This window comes from Macaca mulatta, chromosome 15 (genome assembly GCF_049350105.2).
Source record: "Macaca mulatta isolate MMU2019108-1 chromosome 15, T2T-MMU8v2.0, whole genome shotgun sequence".
In the NCBI taxonomy this organism is placed as follows: domain Eukaryota; kingdom Metazoa; phylum Chordata; class Mammalia; order Primates; family Cercopithecidae; genus Macaca; species Macaca mulatta.
The window spans coordinates 48,495,499-48,520,684 of record NC_133420.1 but is presented as its reverse complement, the minus strand read 5'-3'; the positions used below and the strand labels follow the sequence as shown (position 1 = coordinate 48,520,684).

The 25,186-nt window shown below is 42.4% G+C and overlaps 1 protein-coding gene across 7 annotated transcripts in view; it reads left to right on the top strand.

The window, feature by feature from the left end:
* Window positions 1-25,186, top strand: part of PALM2AKAP2 (PALM2 and AKAP2 fusion) — a 525,798-nt gene that overhangs the window by 237,230 nt on the left and 263,382 nt on the right. For all 7 annotated transcript variants that reach the window (XM_077965341.1, XM_077965340.1, XM_077965339.1 and 4 more), the window contains 1 exon segment: window positions 3,228-3,358. In XM_077965341.1, the coding sequence (XP_077821467.1) occupies window positions 3,228-3,358 (131 nt within the window).

Sequence of the window (25,186 nt, the reverse complement as noted above, 5' to 3'; positions counted from 1 at the left end):
TGAACTGGGAAATTCTGGGTGACACAGTGAATGCAAAGGTGGATAAAGGACAGTCCCAGCCTTCAAGGAACCGGCAGGCTACAGGGGGGAACAGATGTAAAAAGACAATTTGAGGATACTATGAAAGGGCCATGGAGTGTGTCTCAGAGCCAGTAGAGGTGGAAGGCTTCTCTGGTGGTATTTTACTTGTTCTTTCTTAGGTGAATAAAGCAGAGGCCACGGGAACAGGATGAACAACAATAATAGTAAACATTTCTATAGTACTAAGTGTGTGTGTGGCCCTTTTAGCCCATAAACAACTTCAATCCTCATAACAACCCTCTGAGATGGGCACTGCTATTGTCTCCATTTTACAGATGAGAAAACTGAGGCTCAGTGAGGCGGAGGAGCCTGTTCAAGCTCATTCAGCTGGTAAATGGCAGACTGGTTCCAGATCTCAGGCTGTTAGCCACTGTTCAGCATGGCCTCTTGCAGTCTCTACCCGATTCCTGAGAGTAAATTTTAGAGCCAAGTTATAGGTCAAGAAAAGCAAAGCAATAATCATTCTTCTACTTCAGAATTGCTACCAATTAACAATTTATTTTGTGCCTACACCAGATTAAATATCTGAATAAAAATATAAAAACATTAATTGATTAAAAAAATGGCCTCTCATAATGTGCAAACAGGGTCTGTCTGGGAAATTCTGAGAGGTTTATGTGGAGAACAATGGTTCTGAATTTTTTGTAGAAAGAGCAACCGATTTGCCACCCTTTCCCACTTTCCAATGGAAAAGAATCTCTGATAAAGCTTTGATAAGCAACCAATGTAAACAAATTGTACTGCACTCTTTTACACATGATTTTATATTATCAAACAATGCCCTATAATGTAAAAACTGTACATTTTAATACCTACCCTGGTGGTAGATGCACACTATTTATACAGAGCACATTCAACAGGCAGCATGTTACCAATGATGCATGACTGTTTACACATGTTGGGGTGTGGGGGTGACTCCTGTCTATAATTACTGTAAGAGTATAGTTAGGAATAATTCTATGTGAACAAACTCAAGTCTTTAAGCCTAATTATTAAAAAATTACAGGTCAAGTACCATAAACTTGCCTATGTGCTGCAAGAGTAATCAAACAGATCTCCACAAATAATGATTTGTAATGAAAAGGCAAGAATAACATCAATAAAAACCATGGTCACCTGAACCCACACTGATGATATATTGTCAACACAGAGTCTATCCTGGAAGTGGAGGAATTCCAGGCTGATTGAACTTGTTCCTGGGCATGGAGCAGGGTGTCTACAGCACCAAATGACCCCTGGACTTCTCAATAGAACGGTGAATCAGGACCATTAGTGAAGTCTAACTTACTAATACTAAGTGTTGGTAATTTTTTTTTTATTTTTTTTTTGAGGCGGAGTTTCACTCTCATTGCTCAGACTGGAGTGCAGTGGCATGATCTCAGCCCACTGCAACCTCTGCCTCCTGGGCTCAAGCAATTCTCCTGCCTCAGCTTCCCAAGTAGCTGGGATTATAGGCACATGCTACCACACTGGGCTAATTTTGTATTTTTAATAGAGACAGGGTTTCTCTATGTCGGTCAGGCTGGTCTCGAACTCCCGACCTCAGGTGATACACCCGCCTTGGCCTCCCAAAGTGCTGGGATTACAGGTGTGAGCCACCGCGCCCGGCCCAGTGTTGGCAATTTTTAAAGACTCATCTTGTAGGTTCATAATAAAATGCCCTTAATGCCGCATACAAATGAGAGTCTATGGATTTGTGCATCCTTTGCTCATAAGAGCTTCAGGGAGTCTGCTCCAAGCCTGCATTCCCTGGCTCTCAGTCGTTAGAAGAGTTCTTTCCTTTCGCCTCGCTCACCCTGCCTGATGAGATCAAATGAAATTCTGGACAGAGGTGATGCCAGTGAGCCAGGGAGCCAAAGAGCCAGGTCTTTATTCTGTGTTAGCTGGCTTCATAGCCGTCGCTCCTGCTCTTCCTTTGGTTGCTTACTGTTCCTGGGAAGAGTTGGTCATATGCCCTGCATCCTCACCATGGTCTCCTCTGGTGACCACTGACCTGCCCATGGTCATGCTCACTGGTCCTCAGCCATGAGGCACAGGGTCAGTAGCTGCTGCCGTCAGCCATCTAGGGACCATGTAAGTGGAACCTGAATCAAAATTATGCTCTCACATCTACCTCTCCTTGCTCTTCCTTTTAGGGAATTTCAACGTGCTTTTTTCCTGAACTGTTTTCATTTCCTCTCTTAAAGCAGTAATTGCTGCCTCCAAACCATTGACCTGAAACAAAAGCTTTTTATTCCGCTGTACCGTATTGTAGTATACTTGCAAATGTGGGATGTATAGTTTTTTTGTTTGGTTTTTTGTTTGTTTGTTTGTTTATGAGACAGGGTGTCGTTCTATCACCCAGGCTGGAATACAGTGGTATGATCACAACTCGCTGCAGCCTTGACCTACATGGCTTAGGCAATCCTCCCACCTCAGCCTTCCCAAGTAGCTGAGACTAAGGCATGCACCACCACACCCAGCTAATTGTTTAATTTTTCGTAGAGACAAGGTCTCACTATGTTGCCCAAGCTGGTCTCCAACTCCTGGACTCAATCCTCCTGCCTCCCAAAATTTTGGGATTACAGACATCAGCCACCATGCCCACCTAGGGGCATATGATTTTTATAGCATTTGGAGATTATTGCTGAAGATGATTGGGAGCCATTAAAGAAGGGAGTAACTGAAGAAGAGGCATGACCATCTTTTAAAAACACTTTAATATGGACCAGATGTTAGGTGGTCTTAGAAAGTTTTTTAATTAAATTGCAGTTGCATAGAAAAATGTTCTTAATTTTTAGAGACTCCTACTGACATATTGTTGGGTAAAATACGGTTGTTATTTACTTTAAAATCATTTGATGAAAAATATATGGTGAAATATGGCAAAATGTTCATAATTGTTAAATCTAGATGAGATTACATGGTCATTCATTATACAGTTCACTCTGTTTTTAAATTTTTTTAATAATAGAAAATGATGTAGATATAAATCTCTTTGGGTGTTGGTCTAGAGGGAAGTAGGGAGCCAAGTTAGTGAGGAGGCAAAGGCAGCGATTCAGGCAGCGCTGGTGAAGGGTGAAGCTAAAACAGCACCACTGCAGAGGGAGAGGAGAGTGTGGACTGAAAAGTATCATCTTGTCTGTTGTCTTCCCTCACTCCCACAGTCCAAAGTGCTTCGGGAGAAATGGCTGCTGCAGGGCATACCCGCTGGAACTGCAGAAGAGGAGGAAGCCAGGAGGCGGCAGTCTGAAGAGGATGAGTTCAGAGTCAAGCAACTCGAAGATAACATTCAGAGGTAGGTGGATTCCAGCCAGGGAACCCCTGCAACAGTTTTTTGGTGCAGTAACCACTGCTGTCCTCTAGGTGGCCTTCCTCAATACTGTTACCTTCTCCTGTACTCACAATTTTCTTGCTAAACAAAACACATTGATGTTGTTTAAACTTTTCCACATGACCCAGAGTTATGACACAGAGTACTAATTATTTTTTATTTTTATCTTTAACTTTTATTTTAAGTTTAGGGATACAAATACAGGTTTGTTACATAGGTAAACTTGTATCATGGGGATTTGTTGAACAAATTATTTCACCACCCAGGTATTAAGCCTAGTACCCGTTAGTTATTTTTCCTGATTCTCTCCCTCCTCCCTCCCTTCACCCTCTGAAAGGCCCCAGTGTGTATTGTTCCCTTCTATGTGTCTGTGCATTCTCATCATTAGTTCCCACTTGTAAGTGAGAATATGCAATATTTGGTTTTCTGTTCCTGCGTTAGTTTGCTAAGGATAATGGCCTCCACCTCTATCCATGTCCCTACAAAGGACATGATCTTATCCTTTTTTGTGGCTGCAAAGAATACTAATTATTGCATTGGGCTGTAATACAGCACAGTGATGGCTTCATGGGCCCATGAGGTGTTGTGAGCAGCTTGCCCCTTCAGGTGCTCCCTTTGAGTTCTTATATTAGCTTTCATCTTTTTCCTCCTTTGGGTCAGGTTGTTAGCTGTAATTGCTGCTGTAGTGAGTCTGTTTTCAACATTGCTATATTTGGTCAATTCGAAATGGGAAAACTGTAGTCAACAGTCTTGGGATTAAAACGAAGAGTGTGGATGTGCTGAGTGAGAGCTCGTGGTTATGTGCCCATGCTCTACAAATTCACTTTGCATTGTCTGCTTTCACTGCTCAGAGAGTGGTTTCTTTATGGTTCTCAACCAGGATCTGATCATTTCAATCTGGGAAATAAGCGACCTGTCTGTGGCCAATGACTGGCCAGGCTCACACAACAGCAATAATGTAGGTTTTTACTTGGGAGCTATAGCCACGCCAGGTCCCAGGATACCTAGCCAGAGAGATATGAGATAGGGATGGAAAGTGGTACACATAGATGCTTTAGAACCAAATGTATCCCTCCAACCCATCCCACCAAATTCTGCCTGAAATCTCACCATCTGGAGCTTCATCTCTGTCTTCTGAGCTTATGAGCTCTCTCTCTCTCTCTGTCTTTTTTTTTTTTTTTTGAAGGAATCTCACTCTGCCACCAGGCTGGAGTGCAGTGGCACGATCTCGGGTCACTGCAACCTCCGCCTCCTGAGTTCAAGCAATTCTCCTGCCTCAGCCTCCCGAGTAGCTGGGACTACAGGCACCCGCCACCACGCCCAGCTAATTTTTGTATTTTTAGTAGAGACAGGGTTTCACCATGTTGGCCAGGATGGTCTTGATCTCTTGACCTTGTGATCCGCCCGCCTCGGCCTCCCAAAGTGCTGGAATTATAGGCATGAACCACTGTACCCAGTATGAGCTCTTTTAAAATACAAAGGGTAATAGCTAAACTGCTACCAGCCACTTACAACCAACAGCAAATGAAGACTCTGAGAGCACCTGTAATAGTGTCACTAAAGGGAAAAGCAAGCTGAGTAAATCCCAAAGGCATACTTCAGACTATGTCCCTAATTTGCTTAGGTCCTCATGCATTTTAAAGAGCTTTCAGAGCAGCTTGGCTAAACATTGTTTGTGAAGGAAACCAGCCAAGCAAAAGTTTGGAGGGTTTGTATATACAAATACATATATATACTCACACACACCCATGTACATGCACGTGCTTTTTCTTAGAATACAAAGGATAAAGGCTAAACTGTTACCAACAATTTATATCATACATATGTATATTATATGCATATATATATAGAGAGAGTAGGTGTTATTATAGACAGAAGGCAGAAAGGATTTGGAAAATAGGATAAAGTTAGTTACATGACCTTTCCTATTTTTCTTTTTGTTTCTTTTTTTAAAGACATAAGGTCTCACTCTGCTGTCCAGGCTGGACTGCAGTGGTGCAATCATAGCTCACTGCAGCCTCAAACTCCTGGAATTAAGCTCTCCTCCCACCTCAGCCTCTCAAATAGCTGGGAATAAAAGCTCATGCCACTGTGCCTGGCTTTTTTTTTTTTTTTTTTTTTTTTTTTTTTTTTTTGGTAGAGAAAGAGTCTCACTATGTTGCTTAGGCTGGTCTTGAACTCCTGGCTTCACATGATTCTTCCCTCTCAGCCTCCCAAAGTGTTGGGATTACAGGTGTGAACCAAAGTGTCCATCCTTTTTTATTTTTCTTAAATGGCATTGGGAAACATGGTCTTCCAATCAAATTGGCAGTTTAACCTTGGCTTGAATGCAAATATGTTGTTATTATGGTCCAATAGGTGGTAACTTGCACTTGTAGAATGAGCCATTGCATGTGGAGGCTAGAGTTTTAAACTGAGACTCAGTTTTTGGCTAAATCGACCATTGGAATGAGGTGTTGCAAGTTAGGGGCTGGTTTATTGTTCAGGTGGTCATAATCATACTCAGAAAAAAATTAATAAAGGTCTTTTTATTCTTTAAGTCAATGGAATAAAGAGCTCACTCAATGTATGCAGGCAGTCTTGCCCATTAAGAGCTGGAATCCCAAGCCAGAGGAAGGAAATCACAATAGCCTACAGGGGTGTATGGTGAGGTCTGGATTCAGGGGCCATTTCTTCTGTCCTAGTCATGACTTTGGGCCAAATGGGCACTGGATGTGTGCTGGGATGAACTGTGCTCCCTGGAGCTGCTTTCTGTAGGAGCAGGACTGTGGTGAGCATCATTTCCTCTGCAGGGCCTCCTGAGGGAGGAGTTTCTTCCTACCCTGGAAGTCAGCTTCTGCTTCTCTTCGTCTTGCTGGCATCTTCTCTACCACAATGTTTATTAGTGTCTTTAATCTTCAATCCTATGGGAAGAAACAGCTGTTATCTCTCTTCCCATAAAGGACATTCAGTCACGTAAGACATTTCCCTGTAGTTGAACGTAGCTTAGTTCTCACTCACAGAATGACATTTGAATAGTTCTAAAGGCTCATTGCAAACATGAGTACCCCACAGTGTTACAAAGTCCCTGTGGATTGCCTGGCATGGCTCTGCTGATAGGGCTGAGCTCACCTAAGTGACTCCAAGCTGCATGTTGCCTGAGTCCACTCTTGTTTACCCTGCACTAACAGGCTAACCATGATGCTGTCTCTTTCTGGCAATGGGAGAGGTACAAGAGGACTGAACAGAAACAAGGCCGAGGCTCAGAACTGCCCACAAGCCATCTGCCAAACCAAGTCAATGAGCAAGCCCAAAACCAAGGGAGGAGACAGCCAGCCAACTTTTAGTGGAAGGAACACAGATCAGGGAAGGGTGAAGAATAGGGACGAATAATTCAGTCTTACAGAAGCATGATTGTTGAATTGAAAACTTCATGCATTTGGGAAAATGGACTGGCATTGGAGAACCTACAGAAAAGCCATTTAAAAAGAAAGAGGACTGGTTGGGCACGGTGGCTTATGCCTGTAATCCCAGCACTTTGGGAGGCTGAGGCAGCTGGATCACCTGAGATCAGGAGTTCAAGACCAGCCTGATCAACATGGCAAAACCCCATCTCTACTAAAAATACAAAAATTAGATCAGTGTGGTGATGGGCGCCTGTAATCCCAGCTACTCGGGAGGTTGAGGCACAAGAATCGCTTGAACCTGGGAAGCAGAGGTTGCAGTGAGCTGAGATCACGCCCCTGCACTCCAGCCTGGGCAACACAGTGATACTGCATCTCAAAAAATAAAAATAAAAATAAAGAGGACTAACTACAACAATGCAAGAATGCAGAGAGAAAGGAAGAAGGGAGTAAGAGAATATAAGTGACTTCAAGATGAAAGTTGCGATCTGATCTTTATATAATAGGAATCTTGAAAAGTATAAGATCAGATACAGAACCATTAAATAAAGGAATTTTAAGGGAAACCTTTACTCAAAGCAAAACATTAATCTGTAGATCTTTAGATTTGGGCCCACTAGTCTAAGTCACCCCCAGCAATCAATTAGATTTTCCTAAAGAGATACATCAACTGTTTGCAATCTATAAACTATATTAGTACAGTTGTGCCCTGAAGGTATTTTCATCCTTGTTGTTGAACTAAGAATAGCTTGAAGACACTGAAGGAGAAATAGAGAATGGTAACCAAAGAACAAGGAACATTTCTACAAAAAATGACTAAGGGAAATTGGGTCGTTTAGTTTAGATAACAAAAAAGATAATGGTACCATAACTCAGAACTTCAGGTGTAGGTAGGATCTAGGTCATTCTTTAATTCTTTATGTGTAGGCCATTTTGAATATGGCAAAGACTTCAAATAAAGCATGCAAATTTCTACTTAGACAGATGTCTATTTCCCTAGGTACCTCCTAGAAGAAAGAACATAATCACCTTTTAATTCTAATTCTGTGATTCTTTACAGTGCCAGTAACTGTACAAGAAGTTCCAGGTTTACAGACATGTTTTTTTTCCAAAATGTTATTTATAAATTGGTGGTGGTTTGGAAGGGTGAATGTTGTTTTTCTGCCAGAATTATTATATGTGGTGCTTAGCTTTTGAGGGCAGCCCACAAAGAAGGAAGGAATGGAGGAAGGAAGGATGGAAAAATGTAACTAGGATATTAAACCCTGGGCATTAGAATCACTTGGGAAGGTTTTAAAAAATAGGAATTACCAGGCCTCATTCTAGGAAATTTGGATTTAGTGACCCAAGTAAGGAGTCCTGTAATCTGTTTTTTAAAAGGGCATTCCAGATAATTCTGTTGTATAGTCAGGTTCAAGAATGATTGCTGTAAATGGAAAAATGGATAGATCATAAATGAAATCCCATTTTTAATACCTAGAAACCCCCCAGGAGAGGGGGAAGTAAATCATGTTTATGAGAAAACTGGCTTCACACACAAGGATAAAGGACATCCCAACCCTTGATTCAAACTGTTTCTGAGCCTTCCTACTTTGACCCAAGGAAATGTGAAACCTGCTTTGGGGATTCCTGTAGGTGAGAGTAGCTCTGGCTTAGAACTGAAATCTCTCCTCCATAGGCCCCACAGTAGAGCCAAGCTTTCATTTGAAGTGGATTAGAAACAGCCTTGGTTTATCAGGCTAAGGATGATCCAGGTCGGGAAAACTGTCCACTTTACCAAAGGCCAGAAAATTCTACCATTCTTCCAAGATTTCTTGCTAAAATTCAAAGTAATGTGGTCTTGAAGAGGTGATATCAAAGCAGCTGCAAAAGAAGAGGAAAACCTGGCTGCCACCATGGAGAAATAGGTAGTCATTCTTTTGCACAGCTTTTCCCTGGGTAATGTCAGGAGTATATTTTTGGCTCCCTGGAAACCAGAATTAAAATAGGCTAAATAACATTGGAATTGTTGAAAGCAAAATCTGTAGACGTTTCCTTTTTTGACTTTTTTGAATGTCCACATCTTCTGAATGCATTGCTTCTTGTTGGAGTGACATATTGAGAAAGCCCAAGAGATTGTTTCTGGCTTGGGCCCATTGCCAGCCATTGTCCATGCTGATACTGTGTGTGGTGGGTCCCTGGCGGCCACATGTGGACCTCAGATTGATACTCTTGGAGATTTTAGGTAGTTTGATCCACATAGCCCTGTTTACTTCATGTCTACCCCAAGTATCAAGTCTTGTTGCTTGCCTCGTCACTTTCCCACTTAAGATTCTCTTTCATTTCATTGGGTTTTACTAAAGTGTTTAAAATATAGGGTTTTTAACTTCCTTTTATTAGTGAGAAATATCGGGAAAATTTGTCTCCCAACCTTATCAGTTGGGGGCAGACCAACCTCAATGAAGATGAGAAACTTCATGAGTATTAAATGAAAATGGGATGAGCAGTCACAAAGCCAGGGTATTAATTCTAGCTCTGTTGATCATTTGCTGTGTGACCTTGGGCAAGTCTTTCACTCTCTCTGGTCTCAGTTTCCTCATATCTTCAGTGAGAGATCTCTTAGGATCTTCCAGCTCTGGTATTCTGAGTTTCTCTAATTTGAGGAGTTGGTTAGAGATCTCTTTTCTCAACAATGTACCTGTGCCAAGAAATGTTACTGTTATAGAAGGAAGTGATTTTGCAAACGGGTCAGAGTGGAGGAAAGAGGTTGAGTTCTCAAAAAGCAAAAGGCTAGGTCTAAGTAACTGATTCATCACAGAGATGACTAATTCATCAGAACAGCTGTCTGTTCTAAAATATGTCATATCAAATATTCATTGAATAAAATATTGAAGTCTCAGTTGCTAACCTAGAGAGAGCCAAGCAACTTTAAAAAAAAAATCAGGATACAAGTGTACTCTTCATTTCCACATTGGACCTATAATTCTCTGAGTACCTGTGTGGGTCTCTGGCAAATACCAGAATTCACTTAATTTCCCACATTGTTAGGAGGCTTAAAGCCAAAGACGTAGAGACATCAGGCATAAGCATGTGTATCTTATTAAGCATCTGTATGTTATGTGATGGGGTTTGGCAACCAAGAAGATGACAGTTACTTACAACTGTTCTAGAGAAGGCAACCACTGAAACGTTCATTGAAATCACAAAGGACACTTGCTTGGGATTCATTGTGTTCTTCACATTTGCTATTTTTAACTTGTGATTCACTGTTCTTTTGAGCAGGGAGGCGAGCACTCCACAGTGGCATTCCACATCTGTGCACTTCCAGCCTGGGTCCCCATCCCATGTTCAGCCACATTTGGCAATGCAGCCCAATTATTGTTTCCATTCTTTTGTTTCCTTCCAAAATAAAACTATATATGCTATGTATACAGTAAACTATATAGTAGTGTCACTATATTGTGTAATATTTCCTGGTTTGTCACTCCCTTCTGGATAGTGGCCTAGCTTTTCTACCTCCATGTAATTCATTAGTTTTCTAATTTAAGCCTCATAATACTCCCATGAGGTAGTGATGATGATGGTGATGATGATGATGAGAGAAGAGACGCACAGGAGGTGAAGTAACTTGTTGCCCCCCCCCAAAAACAATCAATGGAAGAAAATACAAGATGAATGAAAAATAATTAAAAAAAATAATAAGTGAAAGAGCAAGTATTTGAACTCAACTCTGCCTAATTCTAAAGCATGTTCTGAAAAATCTCAACAGAAGTTATCTTAAGCTAAAAATTTTTGAGACCTCTGATATTGAGTGAAATTACACTAACGTTCACCTCGTGATGTAGGAGGGACAGATAATGTGATTCTCCCTCCTCAACCTCCACACACACTTCTTCAGAAGACGGTGTGTCAGATGCACCACGACCCTGGAGGTGCCAGTCTTCAGCCTATTGTGATTGGTCATTGTGATGGTGAGACTGCCCCCTTCAGGTTCTTTCATGAAGTGCAGGTTTCATTTTAGGCTTGGCTCCCTTCTGTCTCTTTTGGAAGCCCTTTGTTCCTGATTGTACTTTCTAGCCTGTGTACAGTCTAAACCTCTGCTAGAAACAGTGTGTGCTTCTGAAAAGGGCTCCAGCATAGCAAACTCACGAGAAAGCCAGACCTCAGAGCTTGACCAAACTTGGTTGGAGTCCTAGTTCTGTATTTACAAGTTGTTTGATCTTGGGCAAGCCATGTAAACTCTCTGAACTTAAGTGTCCTCACCTGTACATTGGGGAAAACTATACCCACCTTCCAGTGCTGGTGTAATGTGTAGAGGTCAGATGTGTTTGTGAAGTGCCAAGAACAGCAGGCTGTCAGTAAGAACAGTGCTGTTGGCTGGGCACGGTGGCTCATGCCTGTAATCCCAGCACTTTGGGAGGCCGAGGCAGATGGATCACCTGAGGTCAGGAGTTCGAGACCAGCCTGGCCAACATGGTGAAACCTCGTCTCTACTAAAAATACAAAAAAATTAGCCAGGCATGGTTGCAAGAGCTTGTAATCCCAGTTACTTAGGAGGCTGAGGCAGGAGAATCACTTGAACCCAGGAGGCAGAGGTTGCAGTGAGCTGAGATCGTGCCATTGCACTACAGCCTGGGCATCAAAAGCAAAACTTCGCCTCTAAAAAAAAAGAATAGTGCTGTTGTTATTGTTGTTTCTTCCATCCCCCAGAACAGGGTTTCTTAACAGCTGTGCTATTGACATTTAGGGCTGGATAGTTATTTGTTGTGAGTGGCTGTCTTGAGTATTGCAAGATATTTAGTAGCATCCCTGGCCTCTACCCAATGGTTTCCAGGGGCACCATCACCCTTTCACAGTCATTATAATAAAACATGTCTCCAGACGTTGCTGAATGTTGCCTTGGGGGACAAAATCTCTCCGAATTGAGAACTACTGCTCAAAAGCCTGGCATTATGTGTATTGATACTAAGATGAAAATCTCACCACCAAGTAGTTTCATAATACACAACCCTAAAAAGATTTATGAAGATAACATTAGTGATTCTCAGTGCAAAATGACAAAGTGTTTCAGTTGCTTGAAAATATAGGGTTTCTCTTAAGCACTGAGCCATGAAAGTCTGTTCAGAGTTAAAAAGAAATAGTTGCTTTTTTGGTTTTTACATTCAATATTGTGCTGCTTTTGCAAAGGCAATAATTTTATGACAGTTCATAAAACCATAGAATCTTAGAGTATGCATAACTGACATGTTATGTGGATCAACTCCTATCTAATTCTTGAATTTGCAATGAACATAATGAGTGGGAGTCAAAAAACAGTCTCTCCCCAAAGCCTGAAAGTGACAGGAAACTCATTTACTTGCAAAATAAAACTCAAGTCTATACTGGAACAACTGTCATTATTACAGAGGATCCTTCTTTGGGATGAAAGTTTTGTTCCCTGCAGCTGCTATCCACTCTCTGATCCCTGCCCTATCCTCCAAGGACCACACAGTAAAAGCCCTCTTCGCTGACTGAAAAAAAATCTAGATGCTTATGGCTTGTGGTCAGCTTTGGAAGCTGGCACAGGTAAGGGAGGAAACACTCTTAAATTGCAGTCCAGCATATCAACATTTCATGTGTGTTACTTAGCAACAGTAGCAGAACGCCTGCCAGATGTACCAGAGTCATCGTGCCTCACTCAGGTTTTGTAGGATCCATTATAATCACCTCATTATTGGTCTGGTAAATTGGGTTTAAAGTGCCCAAAACTATGAAAACAGTAGGAGAATTTCTTCCATACACCAAGGCCATGTAAGAGCATTTTACAAATGCAAAAATGCATGCATTTTCCAGCCCTCAGAATAATTGCTGCAATGGAAGGAATGCTGCAAAGTCAACTTTTTTGGTAGCCAGTTCTAGGCTTTTTGGCCTATGATTGCCACACCCCAAGTTTTCTCTCTACAGAATGCTTTGATAATAGTCTTTTTCCAATTTTAGGTCACCTTGCATAGCCCCTTAGCTTGTAACGTGGTCATTTCCAACCCTTCTACATTCTTGATGGAATGAAAACATCAAGCCTCCTGCTGACATACTCTTCCACAGTTTTCATGAATTATGCATTTTGAAGGTAGCAGACAAGATGGTGTCTCAGTCCTTTCCAGCGATCTTCCAGCATGGAGGTCTTATTTGGTACCTCCATCACAAGGGCCCGGAGCCAAGATGATCTCTTGAGCACAATCCCCACTTCGTGTTTCCCCTTTTCACTGTGTAGATCACAGGGAAGAGTACTGTGGGACCTGAGGCTGCTTGATGCTCATCAAGGCCCGCTTCCTCCAGCCTTCCCAGCTTCTCTTTCCCTCAGGTCTAGGCGTGGAGCCCTCCAGGACAGCGAACAGGTGATAAAATACACAAGCCGTCTCTGATTATGCGATTTTGGCCCCTTAGCAAACGCATGCAAGGATGCTAGAAAAGATACTCATCTTCCTTCTGCTATCCTAAAAGCAACTTCCGACATCAAGAAATTTTTTGGATCTCTCACCCAAAGGTATAAACCTTAACAGTGGGAAATGCAGGCCAGGCGAGAGGAAAGGGTTATATACTAAGAGATGACTTAGATTTAGGTAGGTGGATCAGAAGTCTGCCTGCATCCTAGTTCCCGTCCTTATTTTGGGAAACTCTTTCTAGCATAGTTGGAGTACATGTTCAGTTAAACTTGCAAAGTAAAGAATCAGGGAATGGAGGCCTAAATGTGACTCGCCTGAGGCCACACACAGAGTGAGGAGATGCCAGTGTGATTCCTGCTGAAGCATCTCCCACATCTCTGCCAAGCTTTTTATCTCCTTTGAAACAGAATCTCTAATGGAATAAACCACTCCAGGGATCCTAGAGTCTTGTGTTTGTTCCTCTCATGCAGAAAGGCAAAGGAAAAAATTAAATAATATCCGAATACCGCCTAGTGCACAGAGAGTACCTGTGAAATTACAGGGACATTCGGCCAGCAAAGAATGCCCCCTGGACAGGATGCCTGGAGGAAGACTTTTAAGCGTTACCATGCTGTGCAGTATGGGGCTGCCAGCTTGACCAGATTCTAGCTGGAAGGATCAGGCATCTTTAAAGACCAGTAGCATTCAGGGCCATTGCTGGGCCACATGGCTCCTTTGTGCAATTAGAAAATGCAGTTCCACAGGGTAGGCACCACTTAGACAGCCACTGGCTGGACTTCAGCTCCTTTTGTTCCCTTGGCTGGCATCTTGGGCAACAACAATCTGTACAAGCATTCACCATGGCCCCCCTGGCTTCTTGGTCTCCATGTGCCTCCTTCTTGTTGGTCATTAAGGTTATGCCATTTTTCCCCCATTATTAAGTAATGTCAGGTAAGGCCTGAGGAGATGGAGATGAAGATTTTTACAGGTTGCAGGGGAACACTGACATGCCACTCATCATTTTGTGTGTGTGTGTGTGAGACAGAGTCTCACTCACTCTGTTGCCAGGCTGGAGTGCACTGGCACAATCTCAGTTCACTGCAACCTCCATCTCCTGGGTTCAAGCGATTCTCTCCTGTTTCAGCCTCCTGAATAATTGGGATTACAGGCACCTGCCACCATGCCAGGCTAATTTTTGTATTTTTAGTAGAGATGGGGTTCCACCATGTCGGCCAGGCTGGACTTGAACTCTTGACCGCAAGTGATCTGCCCACCTTGGCCTCCCAAAATGCTGGGATTACAGGTGTGAGTCCCTGTGCCTGGCCATCACCCATCAATTTTTAAATGGTGGAATGGCTCCCATGATGGATGTTATGAAAGGGTCTATGGGTGCATATGAAAGGAAGTGATCATTACTACTCAGTCCAGGTAAATCTCCCTGGATGGACGGTGAAGACAATGTGGTTTGAGTTGTTAGGTAAATGTTTCCTTATCATTTTTCATTATATGTTACATTTACATTCTGTTCATCCCTAAGATATAACTCCCTAAGATTACATCTCTCAGAAGTAAATTCCACCAGAGTAAGGACTGTCTTGGTTACCTACTGTAGTCATTTCCTGAGACTGGTGTAACACATTTCTACACACTGGGTGGCTTAAAAGAGTTCCAGAGGCCAGAAGTCCAAAATCAAGATACTGGCAGGGCTGTGCTTTCCCCAGAACGTCTACAGGCAAATCCTTCCTTGCCTGTCTCAGCTCAGTGGGTCCAGACATTCCTTGGCTTGTGGCTATGTCGCTTAAATCTCTGCCTTCGTCTTCACATGGGCTTCTCCTCTTCTCTCTGTGTCTTCTCCTTTGTCTCTTACAAAGACCCCTATCACTGGATTTAGGGCCCTCCTAAATAATTCAGGATGATCTCATCTCAAGATCCTTAAATTAATTACATCTACACAGACCCTTTTATCCACATTAGGTCATATTCATAGGTTCTGGGGGTTAGGATGTGGACATATCTTTTTGGGCTCATCATTCAGTGTACTATATCTGAGTGCCTAGATTACTGTTTGGCACCTATGAGGTTGCTCAAGAAATAGTTTTCAATTTAATGTATCTGTATCAGCCTTAGTTCATCGATAGGATTGCCATGAGGTTCAGAAACCACCATTTATATCCAGAGATGGTGTAAGGCAATGGTTAAGGGCATGAACATCCACATAATACTTGCTGAGTTCAAGTTCAGAATCTCTGCTGCCTGCATAATTTGAGGCAAGCCTCTCTCTACTTCAGTTTCTTCTTCTATAAAAAGAAATAATAATAATAATAAAGATCAACTTTATTGGGGGTGGTGACTATTAAGTCAATATATGCAAAGAGTACCTAGAACCATCTTAGACTTGGTGCCCAATAGGTTTTGACCTTTATTACAAATATAAAAGAATGATATGACAATGTACAATATATAAACAATCTCAAATTGTTTGATTTTATCAGACTCCCTCTCCACTTTCAGAAACAGCTGAGAGGGTTGTCACTGCCCTGAGATTAGCATGGCATTCCAGACCTCAACCTTGGCTGGGCATCCAGGTCCAAGGGTGCCTTGGAGGGGTACACCTCACCTTTGCAGTCCAGAGCAGAGGAAGGCAGGGAGGCTAGGAGTGCAGCACTGAGAGAGGAGTGGCCACTGCCTTACAAGGCCAAGAAGCATCCCATCTTCATGGCAGCTGTCAGGTTCCTTCCTGCCCTGGGAATAGCTCTAATCTGTCTGTTTACCACCTACCTGCCGGCCTTCAGCAGGAATTCCAAGACTGCTGGACCTATCAGCTAAAGTAGAGGATGAAAAAGAACAAATCCAAAGGCAGAAGAAATAGGATAATATGATTGATGGATTTGAGAAGAATCCAGACCAATTGTGGGCAGCCCAAGTTGAATAGGGTGAGAGGCTAGACTTATCTCAGCAGGAGTTTTGTTTTGTTTTTGAGACAGTCTCACTCTGTCACCCAGGCTAGAGTGCATTGGTGCGATCTCAGCTCACTGCAACCTCTGCCTCCTGGGTTCAAGTGATTCTCTCATGCCTTAGCCTCCAGAGTGGCTGGGATTACAGTTGTGTGCCACCACACCCAGCTAATTTTTGTATTAACACCATAGAGATGAGGTTTCACTATGTTGGCCAGGGTAGTCTTGAACTCCTGACCTCAAGTGATCCACCCACCTCAGCCTCCCAAAGTGCTGAGATTACAGGCGTGAGGACTGTACCCACCCACCTCAGCAGGTTATTAAAAAAAAAAATGTTTAGCCTTTGATGGGAACACATGGACACACGGTGGGGACAAACACTGGAGCCTGTCGAGGGGGCTGCAGGGAGGGAGATCATTAGGAAGAATAGCTAATACTTAAGTGGTGGGTTGATCTGTGCAGCAAACCACCATGGCACATGTTCACCTGTGTAACAAACCTGCACGGAATTTAAAATAAAAGTTAATAAGTTCACTTTTCTGCTTTCCAGTTGCTTATTATTAAAAAAAAAAAAAGCATCCAGCTCATGCCATGCCTATAATCCCAGTATTTTGGGAGGCTGAGGCGAGTGGATCGCCTAGGTCAGGAGTTTGAGACCAACCTGGCCAACATGGTGAAACTCCCTCTCTACTAAAAATACAAACAATTAGCTGGGCATGGTGGCCAGCATCTGTAATCCCAGCTACACGGGAGGCTGAGGCAGGAAGAATTGCTTGAACCCAGGAGGCAGAAGTTGCAGTCAGCCGAGATTGCACTCCAGCCTGGGCAACAGAGTGAGACTCTGTCTAAACAAACAAACAAATAAAAGCATCTCAGTTGTCTGAGTGATGCCCTGCTCAAGTCCATAGGGGACTTGCTTTATTACAGAAAAATGGCCAAACCCAGTAATACTCAAAGTATGGTCCAGGGACTGCTTCTGGTCAGACAACTGTTTATTATCAGTCTGTGACAAAGACAGAAATTGCCAGTAAGGTGTTTAGAAACTTTAACAGCAATATGATATCCCAGTGGGTGATCAGTGGACCCATCATACTGAGTAGGGTGGGGACAAGTTTGAGTGTCACTGCACTCACGTGGTGAGCTGCATGTGTCACAGGCTGAGTGCTAGTGTTGGTCTGTGATGGATTGGGATCAGACCCTTGTCCATGACCATAACATCTTGAGCAATATTGCAGCAAGCCAAATGGCAAAGATGACTATGTGCCCCAAGACCACACTTCTTTTGCCTACATTTTTTTTTAAGAGAAACATGGCCTCACTATGTTGCCCAGGCAGGTCTTGAACTCCTAGGCTCAAGCAATCCTCCCATCTTGGCTTCCCAAAGTGCTGGGATTATAAGCATGAGCCACTGCACCAAGCCTCCCTAAATGTTTAAATCTTGTCATTGCCACCATTTTGCAACGTTTACCTTTGGATCTAGAAAAGAATTTAGAGTCCTTCTACCAGGACTATCCCCACACCACTTCCCATTTTAGAAGTGAAGAACCTGTCAGGACAGGCCCCAGGACTCTCAGAATGATGCAGCCAGTCAGTAATTTTCCTGGCACAAAACCCAGTGTTCTTTCAAAGCTACCATTCGTTTCCTGTATCTAATGCAAAAGCAAATCTCAGCCCATGACAGGGAATCACAGATTCCAAATGAGTGCCCTCAGAATGATTGGTTTCCTTGAAAGTAGCTGTTTCATAAACATGACTTCGGGGGCATCTCAGGCCTTTCCATCCAGTGGAGTCTGCTGGTCTTGGGGCTGCTCTGTTAAGCAAAGGATGGGAAACTAAGGTACTGACATTTTAATATTAGCCACACAGATGTCTTGGTTTGTAATCTAGAGAAAATCAGTCAGTGTCCCAGCTGAATCTTTAAATACGAATGAGAATAAGATTTGCTCTCCCTCGGGACAGCCTAAGAATTTTTGTCAGGCTAGAAGAGGTGGCCTGGAGAGATTTATTTGATCTGGGAAAGCAGAAGTCAAACTTGGCTTTTCATTCTGTAAGATCTGCTATGGTTAAAATATGGTCAGAGGGCTCATTCAGCCTCCTACTTCAGGTTGAACTATACTTACTTTCTCTTACTTTTAAAGAAGGAAGGGAGATCCTATAAATGAGTGGCTTTTCTTTTAGTCAGTGCTGTCATATGCCATGATAATATTGTGTTAGTCTAATAAAGACATACCTGAGACTGGGTAATTTATAATGGAAAGAGGTTTAATTGACTCACAGTTTAGCATGGCTGGGGAGGTTTCAGGAAACTTACAATCATGGCAGAGGGGGAAGTAAACACGTCCTTCTTCACATGGCAGCAGCAAGGAGAAGCGCCGAGCATAAGGGGGAAAATGTCCTTATGGCTCATGCCTGTAATCCCAGCACTTTAGGAGGTTGAGGTGGTTGGATCACTTGAGGTCAGGAGTTCAAGACCAGCCTGGCCAACATGATGAAACCCTGTCTCTACTGGAAATACAAAAAATTAGCTGGGCATGGTGGCAGGCGCCTGTAATCGCAGCTACTTGGCAGGCTGAAGCAGGAGAATCGCTTGAACCTGGGAGGTGGAGGCTGCAGTGAGCTGAAATCGCACCATTGCACTCCAGCCTTGGCAACATGAGTGAAACTCCATCTCAAAAAAAAAAAAAAATTAAAAAAAAAAAGAAGAAGAAACCATCAGATCTCATGAGAACTCACTCACTATCACGAGAATAGCATGAGGGTAACCGCTCCCGTGATTCAATTACCTCCCCACCAGGTCCCTCCCATGATACATGGGGATTATGAGAACTATAATTCAAGATGAGATTTGGGTGGGGACGCAACAAAACCATATCAAATATTAATGGATTCTGGCAGGGAGGAAGCATGGCTTCATACTGGTGGTGAGTCAGAAGGGGCATCTTCATATTTCAAGGAAGGTGGCACTTAGATTCCAAGTGTGTCCTGTGTGCAGTAGAGTCAGATGCAACTCTAATAAAGAACATTATTCAGGCCAGCCATGGTGGCTCATGCCTGTAGTCCCAATGTGTTGGCAGCCTGAGGTGTGAAGATTGCTTGAGCCTAGGAGTTCAAGACCAGCCTAGGCAACATAGTGAGACTTCATCTCTACAAAAAATACAAAAATTAGCCGAGCATGGTGATGTGTGCCTGTCGTCCCAGCTACTCGGGAGGCTGAAGTGGGAGGATCACTTAAGCCCAGGAGTTTGAGTCTGCATTGAGCTATGATCACGCCAATGCACTCCAGCCTGGACAACAGAGCAAGACCCTGTCTCCAAAAAATAATTAATTATTTAATTAAAATGTTCAAAAGAACATTACTCAGATGCTCCTCAGGCTTCTCTTCAGATGGCAAAATCTCACTGGTTTTCAGATATCCTAACTGAAATGTTCAGTTCCAGCTATCTTTTGCTTCATCCAGTAATTAGTTCCAAGTTTTTTTGTTTTTGTTTGTTTGTTTGTTTGTTTGTTTTTGGGGGGGGTTGCCTCTCTTTAGATGTGAATCCCATGCTAGGTAACAAATTATAGTAACAGGAAAATGGGATTTTTCCACAAAGTTTAAATATTCACCACTCAACCTTTTAGAAGAAAGCTCTGGGACCAACCTAGTGTAAGTATAGGGTTAAGGGTTAAGAGCAAGCATTCTTCCCTTTGTCACTTATGTGGCCTTGAACTAATTAGTTACGATTTTATGCCTCATTTTCCTCAACTGCAAAATGGAAATAATCGTATACTTTGGGGGTTGCTGTCAGGGGCAAATGAATTAACATGCACAAATTGCTTAAAATAGTATTTGGCGGCTGGGCGTGGTGGCTCACGCCTGTAATCCTAGCACTTTGGGAGGCTGAGGCAGGTGAATCATGAGTTCTGGAGTTCAAGACCAGCCTGGCTAAGATGGTGAAACACCATCTCCACTACAAATACAAAAATTAGCAGGGCGTGGTGGCGGGCGCCTGTAATCCCAGCTACTTGGGAGGCTGAGGCAGAGAATTGCTTGAACCCCAGAGGTGAAGGTTGCAGTGAGCCAAGATTGTGCCACTGCATTCCAGCCTGGGTGACAGAGCGAGACTCTGTCTCAAAAAGAAAAAAAACAGTATTTGACAATGATGATAGCTGCTGTTATTATCATGACCCAAATCCTATATTTGCTTCAAGCAAATGGAATGATTCTCAGACCAAATATTTTCACTAGCCATTTATTAGAAGGAGGTTTAATGTAATTCTGAATTATACTCCGAATCATATTCACTTCGTTCAATATAAAAAGCAAGTATAGATTTACAGTTTAGTTGTTTTGAGACAGGGCAGGATTCCTAATCACACTTTTAGAAATGACTTTTGTGTCTCATATTGTTCATCACCTCACACCAAGATTCCACTGTGTTTCATACCAGCTTGTTCAGTTGGACGAGGTGTAGAAGCCCACTTACTGTTTGGATTAAATGTTTTTATCACCAGTGTATGAGGATTTGCATTAAATAAATTATAGGTAATTACATTAACAAACCAAGAAGACTTACAGTTGAAGAGGGCAAAAATATAATTTACTTAAGTGCTCTATGAAATCTATTTGTGGGTTTCTCTTTTCTCAAAGGAGAATTAATCAGAGAAAAACATTTTTGTTGTTGTTGTTGTTGTTTACGAAAAAAAAGAATTTGAATGAAAGATCACATAATAGCAGTGGTACCCTATTTGCCTTGCAACAGTTGTACTCTTCACACCTGCCCCAGGTGATAGCAACATCAAAGTCAAACTTCCAATATATCAAGTACAAATAAGACTTCACCTGTGCACAAACATGTGCTTACACACTTCTATCCTCCCAAATTTTCTCTCCAGACTGTTTTACAGATAAGGAAACAGCTCTCAAAAGACCTCTCTCAGCCATTTGAGAACACATTTTTTTCAGAGTGCTAAATTCATGCTTCTTATTTTATGTATGTTAGAAATAAACATATAAATAATAAACAGTCTTGCCTGGACTGGTTCATGTTCACTTTCATAGGGGCTGAATGTTCTTTATTAGGACATACTCACCATTGTTTGTTGAATTGTTGCACTTTTAAGAAATCAATCTGAAGATTAAACATTAGGAGTCTTGATAAAAAGCAAGTCTCTATACTTTATGAATATCTTAGGAATTTCTAACTGACTTTGGAACAGCCATTTGTTAAAAACCACTTTCCCATCCCAAACTCGACTGACTCCATTTTTCTTCTGCACTAACTCTCCCTTCCTCCTCCCCTATATTTGGATCAGCATCTCTACCACCCATTCAATCTCCTATACCTACCAAATCACCAGTGACTATTTAGGGGCTAAGTGCAAAGGATACTTCTAAATTCTCACTTTCATCAACTGTTGAGCAGCAATGGAAGCTGCTGAATGCTCCCTATTTCTTCTTGAAATACACTCTCTCCTTATTTACTTGAGATGACACTATCCTTTATCCATCTGGGAAATGTTGGTGCTTTGAGGTTCTTGACTAGGGGCTCTTTTCTTCACTTCTCCCATTCTCTGAGTGACATTTTCTGTTCCCATGGCTTCTGAAATATAGGTATTCTTTGATCTAATTTTTTCTGCAGACCTACCCATACAGCCAACTGCCCTGTAACCATATCCATTTGGATCCCCCAAGGCACCTAAAACTCAGCATGCTAAAAATTCATTAGTCATTACTTTCTCTGACTGCTTCCTTTTCATTGACTTAATCTCATTGAAAAGCATCACTGTGCACCCAGTTGCCCAAGTCTGAAATCAGGAATTTGTCCTTGATGCTTTTCACCCTTTCAACTCCTCTATCTAATCAGTAATTTTATATAATAAAAGGATTCTTGATTCCTTCTACACTTTTTCCTTTCCGCTTCCATGACACTAGTCTAAGTAACCATTATCTTTCATGGAGATTGACGCAAGAGCTTCTCACCTAGTCTCCCTTCCCCTAGTGTTGTGTCCTGACCTAACCTCTGCCACCCAGCAGAAGTATCTTTCAAAGTTCATATTTGATTATGCTACTCTCCAGCTTCAAACCCTTTACCTGTTTTCTTTGGACTGTAAGATAAAGTTCAACTTCCTTAATATAGCTTAGAGAACCTTTTATGATATGACCTCCTCTTACTTCTCTGGCCTTGTCTCTCATAATTGTGTCATCCCATTGCCTGCCACTCCGGCAACTCCCTGCAGTTCCTTGGATGTACCAAGCTCTTTCTGTATCCCATTCTTTGGATCTACTGTCCCTTCTCCAAGGAACATTCTTCAGCTGCTCTTTATGTGGTTAACTCCTACTGAACCATCAAGTCTCAGCTGAGATTCCACTTTCCCTGAGCCCTGAACCCTGGTTTAATGTTTCCTGTGGGCATTTTTACCTTAGAGCTTACTGTGTCATAGTACATAGGAAGCTGATTTCTTTCTCTATCCCCCTCTAGCCTCAGCTCCCTAGGAATAAAGACACTACAGTGTTCACCCTTGTATTCCCAGATCTTAGTACAGTGCCAGGCTTAATGGGTTTTCATACATATTTACATAAAGAAAGGAGAAAACAATGACAAAAGTACAGATGATATGCCCATGGGTACTCTAGACATAAATGCTTATAACATTTCTCTCTGTAAGCATTTCCAGTGGGAAGTTCAGCTTTTGCCTCAATTACTCTGATGGGCATGCAATCATGACAAGAAACTAAAGGAAGGAGATTGTTTTCTTGACATTTACCTAGAAATATAGACAAGTACTGCTATGAGCAAACATTCTTGCTAACAATTCTTGCTCTAATGTGGTTGATATAACGTCCACTTGAATCAAGATGATTAAGTAGGTATCCATTGAGTGTCATGCATAGCAATGGCAAAGTGTTGGAGTTACAGAAAATAAGTAAAATCTTCTCCCTTGCTCTTACAGATCTGACAGTCTAGGCACCCAACAGATGTGTACAACAAGTACTGAGAGATTTCATACTTGTCCTCAAGATAGTAGAAATTCAAGAAAGGAGTAACCATGGAGGACTTTGGGATTTGGGCTTTTACCCCAGTGGTGTTTGGCTGAGTTAATCTTTCTAAAATGTATTCAGCATTCAATCAAATGCTTCTTCTGGAGGCCAAGCATAATTAAAGATACAGAGATGAAAATAACAGTCATTACCCTCACGAGACCTATAATCTACCCAATAATAATGGGAGACAAGCCTTTAAGAGTTTTTTAATTTGGAGTTTTCAGAGATTTCCTGAAGCTTCTGGACTGATGTTTCTATTGTACTTGAGTCCCATCATTTGACATTAGAAGGTCTCCTTCCAAGAAATATTTCTTACCACCAAAAGACAGTTAACTTTGACTTCAGACAGAACATTCTGGTCTGCACCCAGAACTTTTAATACCTGAATCTTTTAAATCAGTGATGGTCCCACTTCTAAAAAGTAAAAGATAAATCAAATTCAGTATGTCTCAATTAATTGGAAGGGAGTTTCAAGCTCATAGGAAATGAACTACGAAGGCCATGTTGGGATATGAACTGAAGGTTGCCATTGAGGTGGAGCAAATGTACCTGGATATCATTAGGTGGAACCAGACTGGAAAATAAGGGTCCTTCCTTGACTTCATTGAGGCTTTGGCCCTTTCAGCCTCAAGCAGTATCCCAGCTCTAGAACTGGACCTGAGTTACTGGATAATGCTGTCATTAGGAATCTGTGACCACCTAGGAGTTGGACTGCTGAACAGGCAATGTCAGCAGGTTGTCACAGATACTCCATGCAGATCAAGCTCATTTGGCTTTTCCCAGCTCAGCCACCTGTTGTAAACAGCAGAGGGGGGCTTAGCTCCACGTGGAGGTTGTCACTATCTTTGGTATGTTGTCTCTCCCTGGGAACGGATATGGGTGTGGACACAGGGAGGACACAGTTGATTCCTGCTTTCACAGAGTCACTCTGTCCATTAGGAGAAACAGTCCAGGCATGGCCAGCCAATGGGTGGTTCTTCTTCGCAGGATCTTCTGTCTCTTTGAAGACGGGATAATCTCAGGCCTAACCACAAAAGCAGTTCTGGAGAAAAGTCAGAATATCAGGTTGGAAGCAGCTTGCGGAGGCCTTTGAATGCTAAGTGGAGGGACTTAGAATTTATCCTAGAGGCCATAGAACACTATTAGAAGTTTCAGAGGTGTAATAAAGGCGGTTGTGAAGTTAGGATGCTGGTTCAATGTCACAATTAGAGCAAGGTAGGAAGTAGAGAAGTTAAGGGTAGACTGGGAACCAACTGGGCAGGCCACTAGTTTTGGTTGAATTTGGCAGGACTGAGGAAGACAATCTACCAATAGATGATGGATCAGGACACCAGAAAGCAAATAAAACAAGTCATTCGAAAATCCCAAGATCATCATGGCTGGGTCAGAGAAAGAATCAGACAGAAGCAGTGCAGGGCTCTGGAGAGTTCCAGGGAGAGGCATTACTGCATCTGCTGTCTCCTTTTCTTTTTCTTTTTCTTTTTTTAAAAATATCAGCAATATCTTGCATTGAATAGAGTTCTACCATGAATTAGGGTTTCTCTTTCCCCAAGGTTCCCAAAGACTGAGCAGGATCTTATCACAGATGCAGCGAAAAGAGTATGTTTCTTAGTATCAGACTGACCTCATCTGAATCTCAGCCTCATATCTCATGAACTACATGGGACCTTGGGCAGGCTACTTCACCCATCTGCAAAGTGGGAATCAATGATATGTATCTCATTTGGCTGTTGTAAAGCTTAATCAAGTTAATATATGTGAAGTGTCTAATCAGTGCCTAGCACATAGTGAGTTCCCAGCTTCTATAGCACCCTTTCATCTTTCCCTCCTTACAGCATCAGAGAGCTTGTCCTCCATGGCTCCTGTTTCTCTCTGGCCAGAGGCAGAGCCTCCATGGGAGTGTGGGAGGGATGTAATCAGAACAGCAGCATTCTTTCGTTATGAAGTCAATTCAGCCATCCCTCAATTTACTGGGTCCCTGAAAGGCTGTACAGTGAGCCATCATTGTAATGAAGTAAAAGTAGCTGGATACTCCAGGAAGCCCTTGTAGT